This window comes from Neomonachus schauinslandi, chromosome 5 (assembly GCF_002201575.2).
Source record: "Neomonachus schauinslandi chromosome 5, ASM220157v2, whole genome shotgun sequence".
Taxonomy (NCBI): Eukaryota; Metazoa; Chordata; class Mammalia; order Carnivora; family Phocidae; genus Neomonachus; species Neomonachus schauinslandi.
In genome coordinates, this window is record NC_058407.1 from 63,884,298 (window position 1) to 63,898,238 (window position 13,941).

Sequence of the window (13,941 nt, forward strand, 5' to 3'; positions counted from 1 at the left end):
TGTAGGAGGTGCATATTTAGAAGAAGATAACTAGTTCAATTTGGGATACCTGTGAGAAACCCAGCCAGAGACTAAGTTTACTACAGAATCTGGAACTAAGAGGAGTTGTTAAGAAGTGGGCGCCTGAGTGGCTCAGATGGTTAAGCCTCTGCCTTTGGCTCAGGTGCCCTGCTCCTTGGGAGCCTGCTTCTCCCTCTACCTCTCTCTCTCTCTCTGTCTCTCATGAGTAAATAAATAAAATCTTTAAAAAAAAAAAAGTTATGGACAGGGGCGCTGGGTGGCTCAGTTGTTAAGCACCTGCCTTCGGCTCAGGTCATGATCTCAGGGTCCTGGGATCCAGCCCCACATTGGGCTCCCTGCTCAGCGGGAAGCCTGCTTCTCCCTCTCCCCCTCCCCCTGCTTGTGTTCCCGCTCTCCCTGTCTCTCTCTCTGTCAAATAAATAAAATCTTAAAAAAAAAAAAAAAAAGAAGTGATGGGCATATAAAAAGGATTTGAAGGCTTGGGAACGAAAGCACTTACCATCTTCTAGGAGTGACTAAGAGCATATAGAATAAAATGAGAAAAGGGTCTAGGACTGAACCTTGAGAAACTCGAACATTTAAAGATTGGGAAAGGAGGAGGAACCAGCAGAGACAGAGAAGAAACAAAAAATGTAGGAGGGAAACCCAGAAAATGTGGAGTTTCTGAGGACAAGGGAAGAAAGTGTTCCAAGAAAGAGATAATATATCAACTGTGACAAAGCTTATCACAGGTCAACAAGAACTAAAAGGTGTCCAGTGGATTTAGCAACAACCATGGAGGGCATTTGTTTTCAAGCAGTGGTAAGAGCAGAATCCAGATTGAATGGATTTAGGGATAAATAGGAGGTGAAGAAACAGGAAGAAAAAAGTGTTTGACAACTTTCTTGTTTCCTACATAGGCTATAATACATGGGGTCGTGCGGTGGAGTCTACAAAGCTCCTCTCCATATACCTACAAACTGATGCTGTCTCCTATATACACGTACTTGTTTTATTTCTTCAACTAAATTGGAAGACTCTAGGGCTGCCTGAGTGGCTCAGTCAGGTCATGATCTCCAGGTCCTGGGATCGAGCCCCGAATCAGGCTTCCTGCTCAGTAGTGAGTCTGCTTCTCTCTCTCTCTCTCCCTCTGCTCATTCTCTCTTTCAAATAAATAAATAAAATCTTAAAAAAAAAAAAAAAGATCAGGGCGCCCGGGTGGCTCAGTTGGTTAAGCGACTGCCTTCGGCTCAGGTCATGATCCTGGAGTCCCGGGATTGAGTCCCGCATCGGGCTCCCTGCTCGGCGGGGAGCCTGCTTCTCCCTCTCCCACTCCCCCGTCTTGTGCTCTCTCTCTCTCTCACTCTCTCTCTCAAATAAATAAATAAAATCTTAAAAAAAAAAATCAGAAGATGCAAGAGAAAAGAGACCACACTACTACCTCTGAATTACTCACATTATCTAGAATGATCAAGGACTCACTGTAGACACCCAATAAATGCTTATTGAATAAAAAAGGCAAAATATTTATTACATACCTTTAAATTATTAGGCATTATAGTAGTTAGTGAAAATATGCACAGAGAGAAACCATTCATTCATCAAATGCATGTATAATGTCTAGTGTATGCTTGGCACTTTGCCAGGGACTGGGATTCACATTTTAATGGAGAAGAGGTGTAGATACACAAATAAAAAATTTAAATTCGGGGCACCTGGGTGGCTCAGTTGGTTGAGCGACTGCCTTCGGCTCAGGTCATGATCCTGGAGTCCCGGGATCGAGTCCCGCATCAGGCTCCCTGCTCGGCGGGGGGTCTGCTTCTCCCTCTGACCCTCCCCCTTTCATGCTCTCTGTCTCCCATTCTCTCTCTCAGATAAATAAATAAAACCTTTAAAAAAAAAATTTAAATTCTACAAATATTATAAAAGAAAAGATGTTTTACGCTAATCTTACCGTGGACACGAATGAACTTATTAGCAGAATACTTACACATCTATATTTATGTAAGTTAAAGAAATTGCCAGAAAAAAATAAAAGGTGAACTATAAAAAAAATTTTTTAATAGTTTGCATGCTATTAAGTCAGATAATGAGGGAAAAAAGAACAGATTAGTTATTTCCCTCTGCTCTCCCATTTATACATTTAAGATTATCAGTGCTCAAATAATCTATTTCTGACCTAGATCTTATTGTTACTTATGCCCAAGGGGAGAAAAAAAAAAATCCTCATTTGCATAAGGAACAGAATAGCTCTGAGATAGAATTACAAAGAATCAATTGCATGAACATGCCTCTCTTTTATTTAATCCTCTGTAAACTGCATAAAGAACTGAGACTATTGGTGAAACGACATATTTCTTTTATATTGTAAAGAAAATAAAATTCAAGACTATGCCTCTCATTCCATAAGGAAAGATTTGTACACTTTACCATGGTCCAGCAGCGTTTCATTTATTTGACTATTAAAATTTCATAAAAAGTATTTTCAATGAGTGACTTATAAATCCTTATACTCCCCAATGCTATTTAACTCTTATTTTTATTAAATGTACTTCTAGGTGAGGAAATAAACATTCAAGTTGTCCTTAATTCTACTGTCTTTTTACTGAAATATACTTTTATTTGCTAAAGGGATGGAGATAAGATGATGTTGAAGATTATTTTTTCTATGAAATATGCAAGAAGTAGATAAAATGATGTGTGTGTTGGGTTTTATTTTTTCTAGGGAGACTACTGCAGCAAACTTGAACAAGTAAAGCAGAGCTATGGAGAGCCGGCTAGAAAAATCCATGGCAGCCATTGTCACACCACAACCTGCAGCAGCTGTCTCGAGACCCTCCCTCCCACGCCTGCTCTGCCCTCCAGCCCAGCAGGAATGAATGGGCTCCGCAGAGCACTGTAAATGGTGCTGCAGACCCTGAAAATCTGTTGCTGATAACCGAACATAAAAATCATCTGCCAAAATAGAAATTTCCAACTTTGGTGGTCATAACAAACCTCTTTACCTCTGAAATTTCATTAGCAATGTCAGGTGGTAATCAGTCCAGAGTCTTATTCTGCATAGCCCGTCCTTGTTGGTAATAGAGCCTTTCTAAATAGCAAAAGAATGTTACTGCAATCCATCTCCTAGGGGTGAAAGCAAAGCCGTTTTGTCCCAAGAGGCAATTGAGCAACCACCAGTCTCCAGTTGAATAGCAACGGTGTGAGGCTGGCCACAATTCCCACAGTTAGAAGCCCAGTCTCTGAGATTTACTGAAATCACACAAGAACTACATAAAAAAGAAATGCAATTATTGAGCTGACATAGTTGTCTGTGGATGGAAACAAAATTACAAAATGGATTTCTTTCTTACATTATACAGCTCTCTTTTTTAATTTGATGTCCTAGTTATTCTTCTCTTTCCAGAAAAAAAGAAAAAAAAGAACAATGCAAAATATAACTGCATGGCACAGGTAATAGTACCAGCTTCTGAACTCCTTGTATTTTCTCAGTTCTGTATCAGGAAAGACGATTCATTTTAAAGAACAATACACTACATAAAATGTATTACATGGACTTCTGGTAAAGGAATATTTCTAGTAGACTATTTAACTATGCTATGTTTCTTAGATCTTAATTATCACCATGTTAGAACTACTCGTGTGCTTCCATATTTAGTATGGTTTTCTTCCATCTTCCCTTTTTGTTCAGCTTTTTGGGGGAGGGGTGCAAAAGAAGGTCTGAAGATAAATTACTTGAACCTGAAAAACCATTTTGGATGGCTCTATTATTGAACATTTTTTAATATTAAAAAAAAACACATTTACCCGAGCCATTTTAAGCATCATTCCCATCTTCTCTCCTACTTTATCTTTAAAGCAACTGGAGATGTTGAAGCTTCCCTGAATGTGGCAGAATTTAGTGTACTTTGAGAGAGGGGCTGGGAGTAATTTTCCATTAAATATTTCATCTCAACACAAAATCTGCGATATAAGTGTTGGGGAAAACCTACATTGGTGATTTTAACTGTAGTATGAAGTTTAAGCAATATAAAAATCATCCAATTCAAGTTCTCTTTCTTCCCTTCTCCCTCCCCCGCCCCAACCCCACCCCATAATGGATGCTCGGCTGACTGTTTTTGCACAGTCTCTTTGTCTGAAGGATGCAAACAGTCTATGGATGCTAGGGAAAAGGGGGTGGGGGTGAGATTACCTCATCCCATGTTGCCTGCACCAATCACCACTCTCCTGTCGTGGCTTCTCCAGGCTGATCGAGGGGTCTGGACCAACAGGAAAAGGCCCCAGCCCATCCCCATGGTGACCGAGTTGTATATAGGGAGCCGCATCCGCCCATGTGCCGCAGGTTCTCTTACATCGACCGCCTAAGAGTCGCGCTGTAAGAAGCAACAACCTCTCCTCTTCCTCTCCGCCATCTGCTCGGCAGACGCAAAGCAGCAACCATGGTAAGAATCTTCTTTCTCTGGCTCTTTGTGGCCATTGGGTGGGGTCAGTCCCCCAAGATCTACTTGGAAAATCTTAAGCCCTTTTTCCTTTACAACTTCTTTGGGTAAGGGTAGCCTTTATGCTTTGTTTGCGGGGTTTAGCTTTGCTGCCCCACATCCTCGAGCCCGGCCGCCGCCGCAGTGCGGGGTGCAGGAGCCCAGCCAGAACTGCGCCCGGGGCGCAGCAGAACCGTGGGGAAGAACAAAGGCGGCGCAGAGCGAGTACTTGTTATCTGAGCCCTTCCGAGCCGCCAGCAGCCCATCTGTCGGTGACGAAAGAGTCTGGGGCAGGGAAAAGCAGTCGTGGCGTCGCCTGCTCGGCCCCAGCGTCTGTGCGCACGGTGTTCGTGGGACTCCGAGAGGCTTTTCTTCCTGGCGTTGTTCCCTGGAGGAGGGAGAGAAGTCGTCCAAAAGGACCCGGGCTCAGTGGGTGTAGCTGGGAAGGAGGGAGGGGGAAGGACAGGGACAAAGCGGAACCTTGGGTTAGTATAAAAAGATCTCTCTACGGTTCGCTGGCATTTTAGCAAGATACCCGTATATTAACTGGGGGGAAATGTTAGTTTCTGTTGGAGCCCCTGGCAGCCGCCGTCAGGGCGGCGCAGGGGCGGAGTTGTTTGTTTCTGGCTTCTCCGGCCTTAGAGCCACTGGGCGGGGTTCGCCCTCAGTAAACCTCCCCCTGTCAGAAGACTAATTAAAAGCCTTTCATCATTGTAGAACTGTAGGCGTTAAAAGGTTTTTCATTCACTGTTAAAACTTAAGATGAAATATTTTTTTCTTGAGATGCAAAATCACAGTTCTCTTGACAAGCCCTTTAAAGTCTGGTCTGGGACCACCCCGCCCTGACTGACTGGAGTGTGTGTGTCTTGTCTGTCCGTCTGTCTGTCTCTGCGTGCTAGATGCACGTTCAGCAAGAGAAAAAGCCCACTTTGAGAGCCAGGGTACCCTAACGCCCAGAACCCAGGGAAACGCCCTTCCCCACCCCCACCCTGCCCCCGCCCATATGTCAGTGACTAGACAATGGATAGACAATGGAAGTTGTAGCCATAAAGACCATAGAGAAGATAATCTCTTATTGAACGTGATAAGTATGAATATTCTGTGGTGAGTAGAGAACCTGAGAATGAAAATACTATTTTGTTGTTTTAAATAAATATTTCATTATCCTTTCACCGGGCTTTTATTCTTAGTTAGGTCCTCTGATATTTTTCTGATATAGGAACTGTTGTTTTAAAGATACTAATAATTTTTCAGTCTTTTGCAGTGGAGAAGATTCTGGAAAGACTTCTTTTTAAGTAATGAAAATGCTGCAGACAAAGCACTATACTCTCTGTCCAGCTGTCTTTTGTTCTAGTGCATCTACATTAATTCATTTCAATTTAGGCATATAGTTCCAGCCCGGGTCAGAGAAGGAAAACTGGCAGCATAGCACAATGAGATCATGTAGGCAGTTTCTGGAAATAGAACTTACTCTGTTAAATAATGTAGCAGACAGAACAGGCTAGTACCAGGCACAGCAAATGCAGCAATGCAGCAATGCAGGAGGCAGACCTTGTTTAGCTTCCAGTCCCCTAGCACTAATGGATTCTGCAGATAGACTGCAAAGGGGTGTGGCATCTAGCCTCAGCTGCAGCACAGATGTCCATGTTAAAATACCAAGTCATATATAGAAAAAATTCCTTATTTAAAGGGAAGGCAGTAGTAATATTGATTCCAATTAATTAATGATTAAATTTAATTTACTTCATTTTACAAAATCTGTGCTTTAAATATTTTTTAAATACAAAAAATTTCTATTCAACATGACTGGAAACAATGGGCTTGCACATGGGTTAAATAGCGCAACATTATTATTCAGACCACACCCATCTGCAGCATTTGTAGCAGTGCTTTTAATCATTTCTATTGAGTTAGGGATAATCTCAAATAAACTTGAAGAATACCTGTACATAATTAGAAATATTTTCAAAAATCTACTGAAAATTCAAAATGCTAACATAACCTAATTTCACAATTTTCTTCTTTTCCTTCCCACAGCGTGAGTGCATCTCCATCCACGTGGGCCAGGCTGGTGTCCAGATCGGCAACGCCTGCTGGGAGCTCTATTGCCTGGAACACGGCATCCAGCCCGATGGCCAGATGCCAAGTGACAAGACCATCGGGGGAGGAGATGACTCCTTCAACACCTTCTTCAGTGAGACGGGCGCTGGCAAGCATGTGCCCAGGGCCGTGTTCGTAGACCTGGAACCCACGGTCATTGGTGAGTTGGCCTCAGTGACCCCCGTGAGCTCCTGGGGTGAGACAGTGGAGGGGGGTGTCTGGGACAGGAGGTCTGTCTTGAGGCTCCGCGGACACCCTGGGGTTGAGCGGGCTTGTGCAGGGGGTGAGTGAGGGGTGGCTGCTCTATTTGCCTTTTGCAGATGAAGTTCGCACCGGCACCTACCGGCAGCTCTTCCACCCTGAGCAGCTCATCACCGGCAAGGAGGACGCTGCCAACAACTACGCCCGAGGGCACTACACCATTGGCAAGGAGATCATTGACCTTGTCTTGGACCGCATTCGGAAGCTGGTAGGTTTATTCTCAAGAATAAAGTAAACAATGATCCTAAGGAAGACATTGGAAATACGTTCTTTTCATCTTAAACACAGAACTGAAATGTAATAGAGTGAGGTAAACTATTCCTTTATAGTTTTTTTAAAAAATCCAATTAAAGCATTAACTATTTGGTGTCATTTTATAGATATTAGTGAAGCTATTTTTAACTAAATGCTTAGTAAGATCTATATTCTTGGAATTGTATGAAAAGTGAAAATATATTGCAAAGAGCAGTAATAATATGTTTTCTCTATTCCTTTTTTCTAACAGGCTGACCAGTGCACAGGTCTTCAGGGCTTCTTGGTTTTCCACAGCTTTGGAGGGGGAACTGGTTCCGGGTTCACCTCCCTGCTGATGGAACGTCTCTCTGTCGATTATGGCAAGAAGTCCAAGCTGGAGTTCTCCATTTACCCAGCCCCCCAGGTTTCCACAGCTGTAGTTGAGCCTTACAACTCCATCCTCACTACCCACACCACCCTGGAGCACTCTGATTGTGCCTTCATGGTAGACAATGAGGCCATCTATGACATCTGTCGTAGAAACCTCGATATTGAACGCCCAACCTACACTAATCTAAATAGGTTGATAGGTCAAATTGTGTCCTCCATCACTGCTTCCCTCAGATTTGATGGAGCCCTGAATGTTGATCTGACAGAATTCCAGACCAACCTGGTGCCCTATCCCCGCATCCACTTCCCTCTGGCCACCTATGCCCCGGTCATCTCTGCTGAGAAAGCCTACCATGAACAGCTTTCTGTAGCAGAGATCACCAACGCATGCTTTGAGCCAGCCAACCAGATGGTGAAATGTGACCCTCGGCATGGTAAATACATGGCTTGCTGCCTGTTGTACCGTGGCGACGTGGTTCCCAAAGATGTCAATGCTGCCATTGCCACCATCAAGACCAAGCGTACCATCCAGTTTGTGGACTGGTGCCCCACTGGCTTCAAAGTGGGCATTAATTACCAGCCTCCCACTGTGGTGCCCGGTGGAGACCTGGCCAAAGTACAGCGAGCTGTGTGCATGCTGAGCAACACCACAGCCATCGCTGAGGCCTGGGCTCGCCTGGACCACAAGTTTGACCTGATGTATGCCAAGCGTGCCTTTGTTCACTGGTATGTGGGGGAGGGCATGGAGGAAGGAGAGTTTTCGGAGGCCCGTGAGGACATGGCTGCCCTTGAGAAGGATTATGAGGAGGTTGGTGTGGATTCTGTTGAAGGAGAGGGTGAAGAAGAAGGAGAGGAATACTAAAGTAAAAAATGTCACAAAGGTGCTGCTTTTACAGGGAAGCTTATTCTGTTTTGAACATTGAAAAGTTGTGCTCTGATCAGTTAATTTGTATGTAGCAGTGTATACTCTCATATACAATTACTGACCTATGCTTTAAAACACAACGCTTTGTTACAGACCCAAGCTGTCCATTTCTCTGATGGGTTTGAATAAAGTATTCCCTGTCTTAAATGAATTCAGTCTTGTGTTTTCTTTTTGGGTGTCTGAAATTCATGTATTTAGTTCTGAGAAGAAAGAATAACTGTTGACTGTCGTTTATACATGTACTGTGAAGTGACTTATTTTAAGTTTTAGTATATTATAAAACTTATTCATAAAATACAAAATAACCAAAAATTACCACTAGATAAAATCTATGCTCGTCTTAAATTTTAACTCCACTGTGTTACTTAAACTGCTAGTACTCTTTAGAATTGATATTTACTAATACACAGCCAAAGGTCTGGTTACCTGCCGAGTCTCATATGACAAACATAAAATGGTGAATATTCCAAATGCATTATCCTGTGTTAAGTTTATTTTCATGCATTCTCATCCTGGCATGTGTTTAGTGCCATGATGCTTCCTCTGCCCTGGGTTCTCAAAAGAAGTCTGCTCTCCAAGCAATTGCTCCCTAGTTCTTTACTTCTTTCCAAGCTTATTTTCAGCTAAATGTCAACAGAAAAGCCTGATATATTTACTCACTCTAATGTGTTATATATCTGAATTTTAACTCTCTAAATATATTATTTTAATATGGGACAATAACTTCAAAGAATAAAACTAATCATGCAGTTGTAGGCAGCAGCACCAACATAGTGAGAGGAACAGTTCTGGGCCAATGGTTTTCACCTGCCAGTCCAACTGACCAAAAGGCTAAGGACCCAAAGGACAGCAAACTGTCTTGTGCTATCACACTATCTTGTTCTAGAATGATATCGTTGTGATGAAGTTCTTTTTTGGTATTTATAGCCTGTTTAATCTGTTTTTCCTTTGACACAGCCAACAAAGGGGTGTGATACTACTATAGTTACTGGAATCCGAGTTTAAGTTAATGGAAATAACGAAAAATAAGAAATAAGCCAAGATCAACTAGCTTTAAAACCAATCCAATAGGGGCGCCTGGGTGGTTCAGTCGTTAAGCGTCTGCCTTCAGCTCAGGTCATGATCCCAGGGTCCTGGGATCGAGCCCCGCATCGGGCTCCCTGCTCCGCGGGAAGCCTGCTTCTCCCTCTCCTATTCCCCCTGCTTGTATTCCCTCTCTCGCTGTGTCTCTGTCAAATAAATAAATAAAATCTTTAAAAAAAAAAAAAAAACCAATCCAATACTGCTTAGCAGTTTAGAAGCCAATGTGAATAGACTGCGGGGGAGGGGGAAGCAAAAGGCTTCATTTATTCAGATAAAAAAACAATGTGAGGGCGCCTCGGTGGCTCAGTCGTTAAGCGTCTGCCTTCGGCTCAGGTCATGATCCCAGGGTCCTGGGATCGAGCCCCACATCGGGCTCCCTGCTCCGCGGGAAGCCTGCTTCTCCCTCTCCCACTCCCCCTGCTTGTGTTCCCTCTCTCGCTGTGTCTCTCTCTGTCAAATAAATAAATAAAATCTTAAAAAATAACAACAACAACAACAAAAAAACAATGTGGAAATTAGATCAAATGTAAGTTTTTAATGTGCACTCTCAGCACCTAGCAAAAATACAAGGAATATGGTAGATGTAGGTACAATGATTATTGGTTGAATGAGTAAAGTGTAGGATAAAAGAGATAAGTATAAAATAAAAAAATAAAAGCCCTATGATCCTAATTTTAATTGTAAATAACAGTATGCATTTGTTATATATTTTCTATTATGAAAAAATTTTATAATTGTGTCCACTGAAAAGGCCTAGGACCAATGTAGGAATGAGTACTCCTACCACTCAGATGGTGGTCTTTATTTATTTTTTATTTTTTATTTTTTATTTTTTATTTTTTTAAAAGATTTTATTTATTTATTTGAGAGGGAGAGACTGAGAGAGAGAGCACATGAGAGGGGGGAGGGTCGGGAGGGTCAGAGGGAGAAGCAGACTCCCTGCCGAGCAGGGAGCCCGATGCGGGACTCCATCCAGGGACTCCAGGATCATGACCTGAGCCGAAGGCAGTCGCTTAACCAACTGAGCCACCCAGGCGCCCTCAGATGGTGGTCTTTAAATACTATTTTCCACTAAAAGGAATCAGAATGTTTTAGAGATGTTCAAGCTGGGAGCAGAAAATATGTAAGTTCAGCCCCAAATATTTTCTCATTCCAGAAAGCAAGGAAAATAATAAAAGACAGGGCGCCTGGGTGGCTCAGTTGGTTAAGCAACTGCCTTCAGCTCAGGTCATGATCCTGGAGTCCTGGGATCGAGTCCTGCATCGGGCTCCCTGCTGAGCCGGGAGTCTGCTTCTCCCTCTGACCCTCCCTGCTCTCATGTGCTCTCTCTCTCTCATTCTCTCTCGCAAATAAATAAAAATCTTTTAAAAAAAAGATAAAGACAAAGTTATATCAAAAGGATACAGAAGTCAAGTAGAAGGGGTTTTCATTGATGGTACAAATTGAGCATTGAAAATAATAGTGACTGCAGTGGGTTTAACCATATAAAATATATTAAAACTCATGAGCTCATATTTTTTGTGTGATTTAAAAAACAACTGAAAGCAGTATAGCAGTTCCTCAAAAATATTAAACATAGATCTATGATCTCAGAATTCCACTTCTGGATATACACCCAAGAACTGAAAGCAGTGACTCAGACACATATTTGTGTACCTATGTCACCACAGCTTTATTCACAAGAGCCAAAAGTCAGAAGCAACCCTAATATCCATTGACAGACGAATGGATAAGCAAAATGTAGTATGTACACACAATATAATATTATTAGCCTTAAAAAGAAATGAAATTCTGACACATACGACAACATGGATAAACTCTGAAAATATTAAGCTAAGTGAAATAAGCCAGACACGAAAGGACAAATATTATCTGATTTTATTTACATGAGGTACCTACAACAGTCAAATTCAGAGAGACAGAAAGTACAACAGTGGTTACCAGGAGCTAGGGGGAAGGATATAATAGGACGTTATTGTTTAACAGATACAGAATTTCAGTTTGTAATGATGAAAAAGTTCTTGAGGGGTGCCTGACTGGCTCAGTAGAAGAGCAAGTGACTACTCTTGATCTCAGGGTCATGAGTTCAAGCCCCAAGTTGGGTACAGAGATAACGAAAAAAGATAAATAAATTAAAAAAAAAAACTTCCGGAGGTGAAAAGTAGTGATTTTGTACAACAATGAAAATCTATTTAATGCCACTAAATTATACTTCAAAAGGGTTAAAATGGGGGTGCCTGGATGGCTCAGTCTGTAAATCATGCAACTCCTGATCTTGGGGTTGTAAGTTCAAGCCCTGCATTGGGTGTAGATATTACTTAAAAAAATAAAATCTTTTTAAAAATAATAAATAAAAATGAAAGGGTTAAAATGGCAAATTTTATGTTACATGTATTTCACCACAGTTTAAAAAACAAAGTATAAACCAAAAACTAAAAATATGGTTACCTGCACGGAGGGAACATGGTCTAACCAAACTTTGTATTTGTTGTATCATTTGACTATAGAAACATAATTATAATAAAGATTTAAATCAAGGTGGAAAAAAAATCTCTAAAAATTAAAAGCAAAATGAAACAAAGGAATTTAACCAAGTATCAAGTTGTAGCTTAACTACAGAGTTAATTCAGAATTATTTCACCTGACTTTAACACACAGTAATTTGATTGTATAGCCAGAGATCTATCCTAAAAAAAGGAAATCCAAAAAAATAAGCTGTTTTCAGTAATCGTATTAGTAATATTATTTATAGTTTTGAAATTATATATAAATAATACAGAAATTAAAGATTCATTAATGTATTAGTATACAAAAACCTCAAAAGTTATAATTATATTACATATATTCAAGAAAATGGATGAGTTTTAAGTAGAGATAGGCGAAAATAAATAAAAATTCTGGAGATGAGGGCGCCTGGGTGGCTCAGTTGGTTAAGTGACCGCCTTCGGCTCAGGGCATGATCCTGGAGTCCCGGGATCGAGTCCCATATCGGGCTCCTTGCTCAGCAGGGGGTCTGCTTCTCCCTCTGACCCTCCCCCCTCTCATGTGCTCTCTCTATCTCATTCTCTCTCTCAAATAAATAAATTAAAAAAAAAAATTCTGGAGATGAAAAATATATCTCAGATTAAAAATATGCCAAATGGGCTTAACAGTAAATTAGACACCACAGAAGAAAAGATTAATGAATTGAAGACAAACAATAAAACATCCAAAATTAAATACAGACCAAAAATAAACTGGAAAAAAAATGAATAAATGGATACTAAACAGAACATAAACAGAAGCAGACTGAAGATGACTCAGCATTTTTAAACAGTTTGTAAAGCTTCAGGAATGAGGTCTTAAACTTTTTGGTATTTTATTTTCTCAATTACAAATTGCTTTCGGGGCACCTGGGTGGTCAGTCGGTTAAGTATCTGCCTTCAGCTCAGGTCATGATCCCAGGGTCCTGGGATAGAGCCCCAAGTGGGGCTCCCTGCTTAGGGGAGAATCTGCTTCTCCTTCTCTCTCTGTCCCTCTCCACTGGCTCGTGCTCTCTCTATCTCACTCACTCTCGCTCTCTCAGATGAATACATAAAATCTTAAAAAAAAAAAAAAACAAATTGCTTTCAACATAAAGTACAGTGCTACAGATAAATTTAAAATAAATTTTATAAATCTATAAAGAGATCTTTTTAAGATTAGAATTACATAATATTAAAACTTTGTTTTATTTTTATATATATTCATTTTACTTTATTTTTAGTTGTGGTAAAATACACACAGCATAAAATTTGTCATCTTAACCATATTTTAAATATACAGATCAGTAGTAAGTGCATTCACATGGTTGTGCAACCAATCTCTAGAACTCTCTTCATCTTGCAAAACTAAAACTCTATATCCATCAAATAACTTCCCAATTCCCCCTCCCCCTAGCCTCTGGCAACCACCATTCTACTTTCTGTCTCCATGAATTTGACTATTCTAGGTACTTAAAATAATAGAATCAGGTATTTGTCTTTTTGTGACTAGCTTATTTCACTTAGCATAACATCCTCAAGGTTCATCCATGTTATAGCATGTGTCAGAATTTCCTTTCTTTTTAAGTCTGAATAATATTCCATTCTATGTATATACCACATTTTGTTTATCCAATCTTTTATCTGTGGACATTGGGGTTGCTTCTACCTTCTGGCTATTGTGAATAACGCTGTTATGAACATGTGTATATAAATTTCTCTTCCAGACCCTGCTCTTAATTATTTTATTTATATGTGCAGAAATGGTATTGCTGGATCATATGGTAATTCTACATTCAAATTTTGGGGAGGAACTGCCATACTCTTCCATAGAGTCTATACATGTTACATTCCAACAGTGTACAAGGGTTCCAATTTCTCCATATCCTTGCCAACACTTGTTATTTTCTGTTGTTTTGTCTTTTGATGATAGTCATTTAAACAGGTATGAGGTGGTATCTCATTGTGG

At 40.8% G+C, this 13,941-nt stretch overlaps 1 protein-coding gene across 1 annotated transcript; it reads left to right on the forward strand.

Annotated features, from left to right (window-relative positions):
• The first annotated feature begins 4,338 nt into the window (after nucleotides 1-4,338).
• On the forward strand, nucleotides 4,339-8,535 carry LOC110593538 (tubulin alpha-1A chain). The gene is made up of 4 exons (XM_021704822.2): nucleotides 4,339-4,442; nucleotides 6,516-6,738; nucleotides 6,899-7,047; nucleotides 7,345-8,535. Exons 1-4 carry the CDS (start codon nucleotides 4,440-4,442, stop codon nucleotides 8,323-8,325), a joined length of 1,356 nt encoding a protein of 451 aa, XP_021560497.2. The 5' UTR covers nucleotides 4,339-4,439; the 3' UTR covers nucleotides 8,326-8,535.
• Nucleotides 8,536-13,941: the final 5,406 nt, after the last annotated feature.

Bases quoted from the DNA above. Each gene is read 5' to 3' on its own strand.
- LOC110593538 (XM_021704822.2), top strand. The intron at 6,739-6,898 runs GTGAGTTGGCCT...TGCCTTTTGCAG, and splicing joins CCTGGAACCCACGGTCATTG to ATGAAGTTCGCACCGGCACC. The intron at 7,048-7,344 runs GTAGGTTTATTC...TTTTTCTAACAG, and splicing joins TGGACCGCATTCGGAAGCTG to GCTGACCAGTGCACAGGTCT.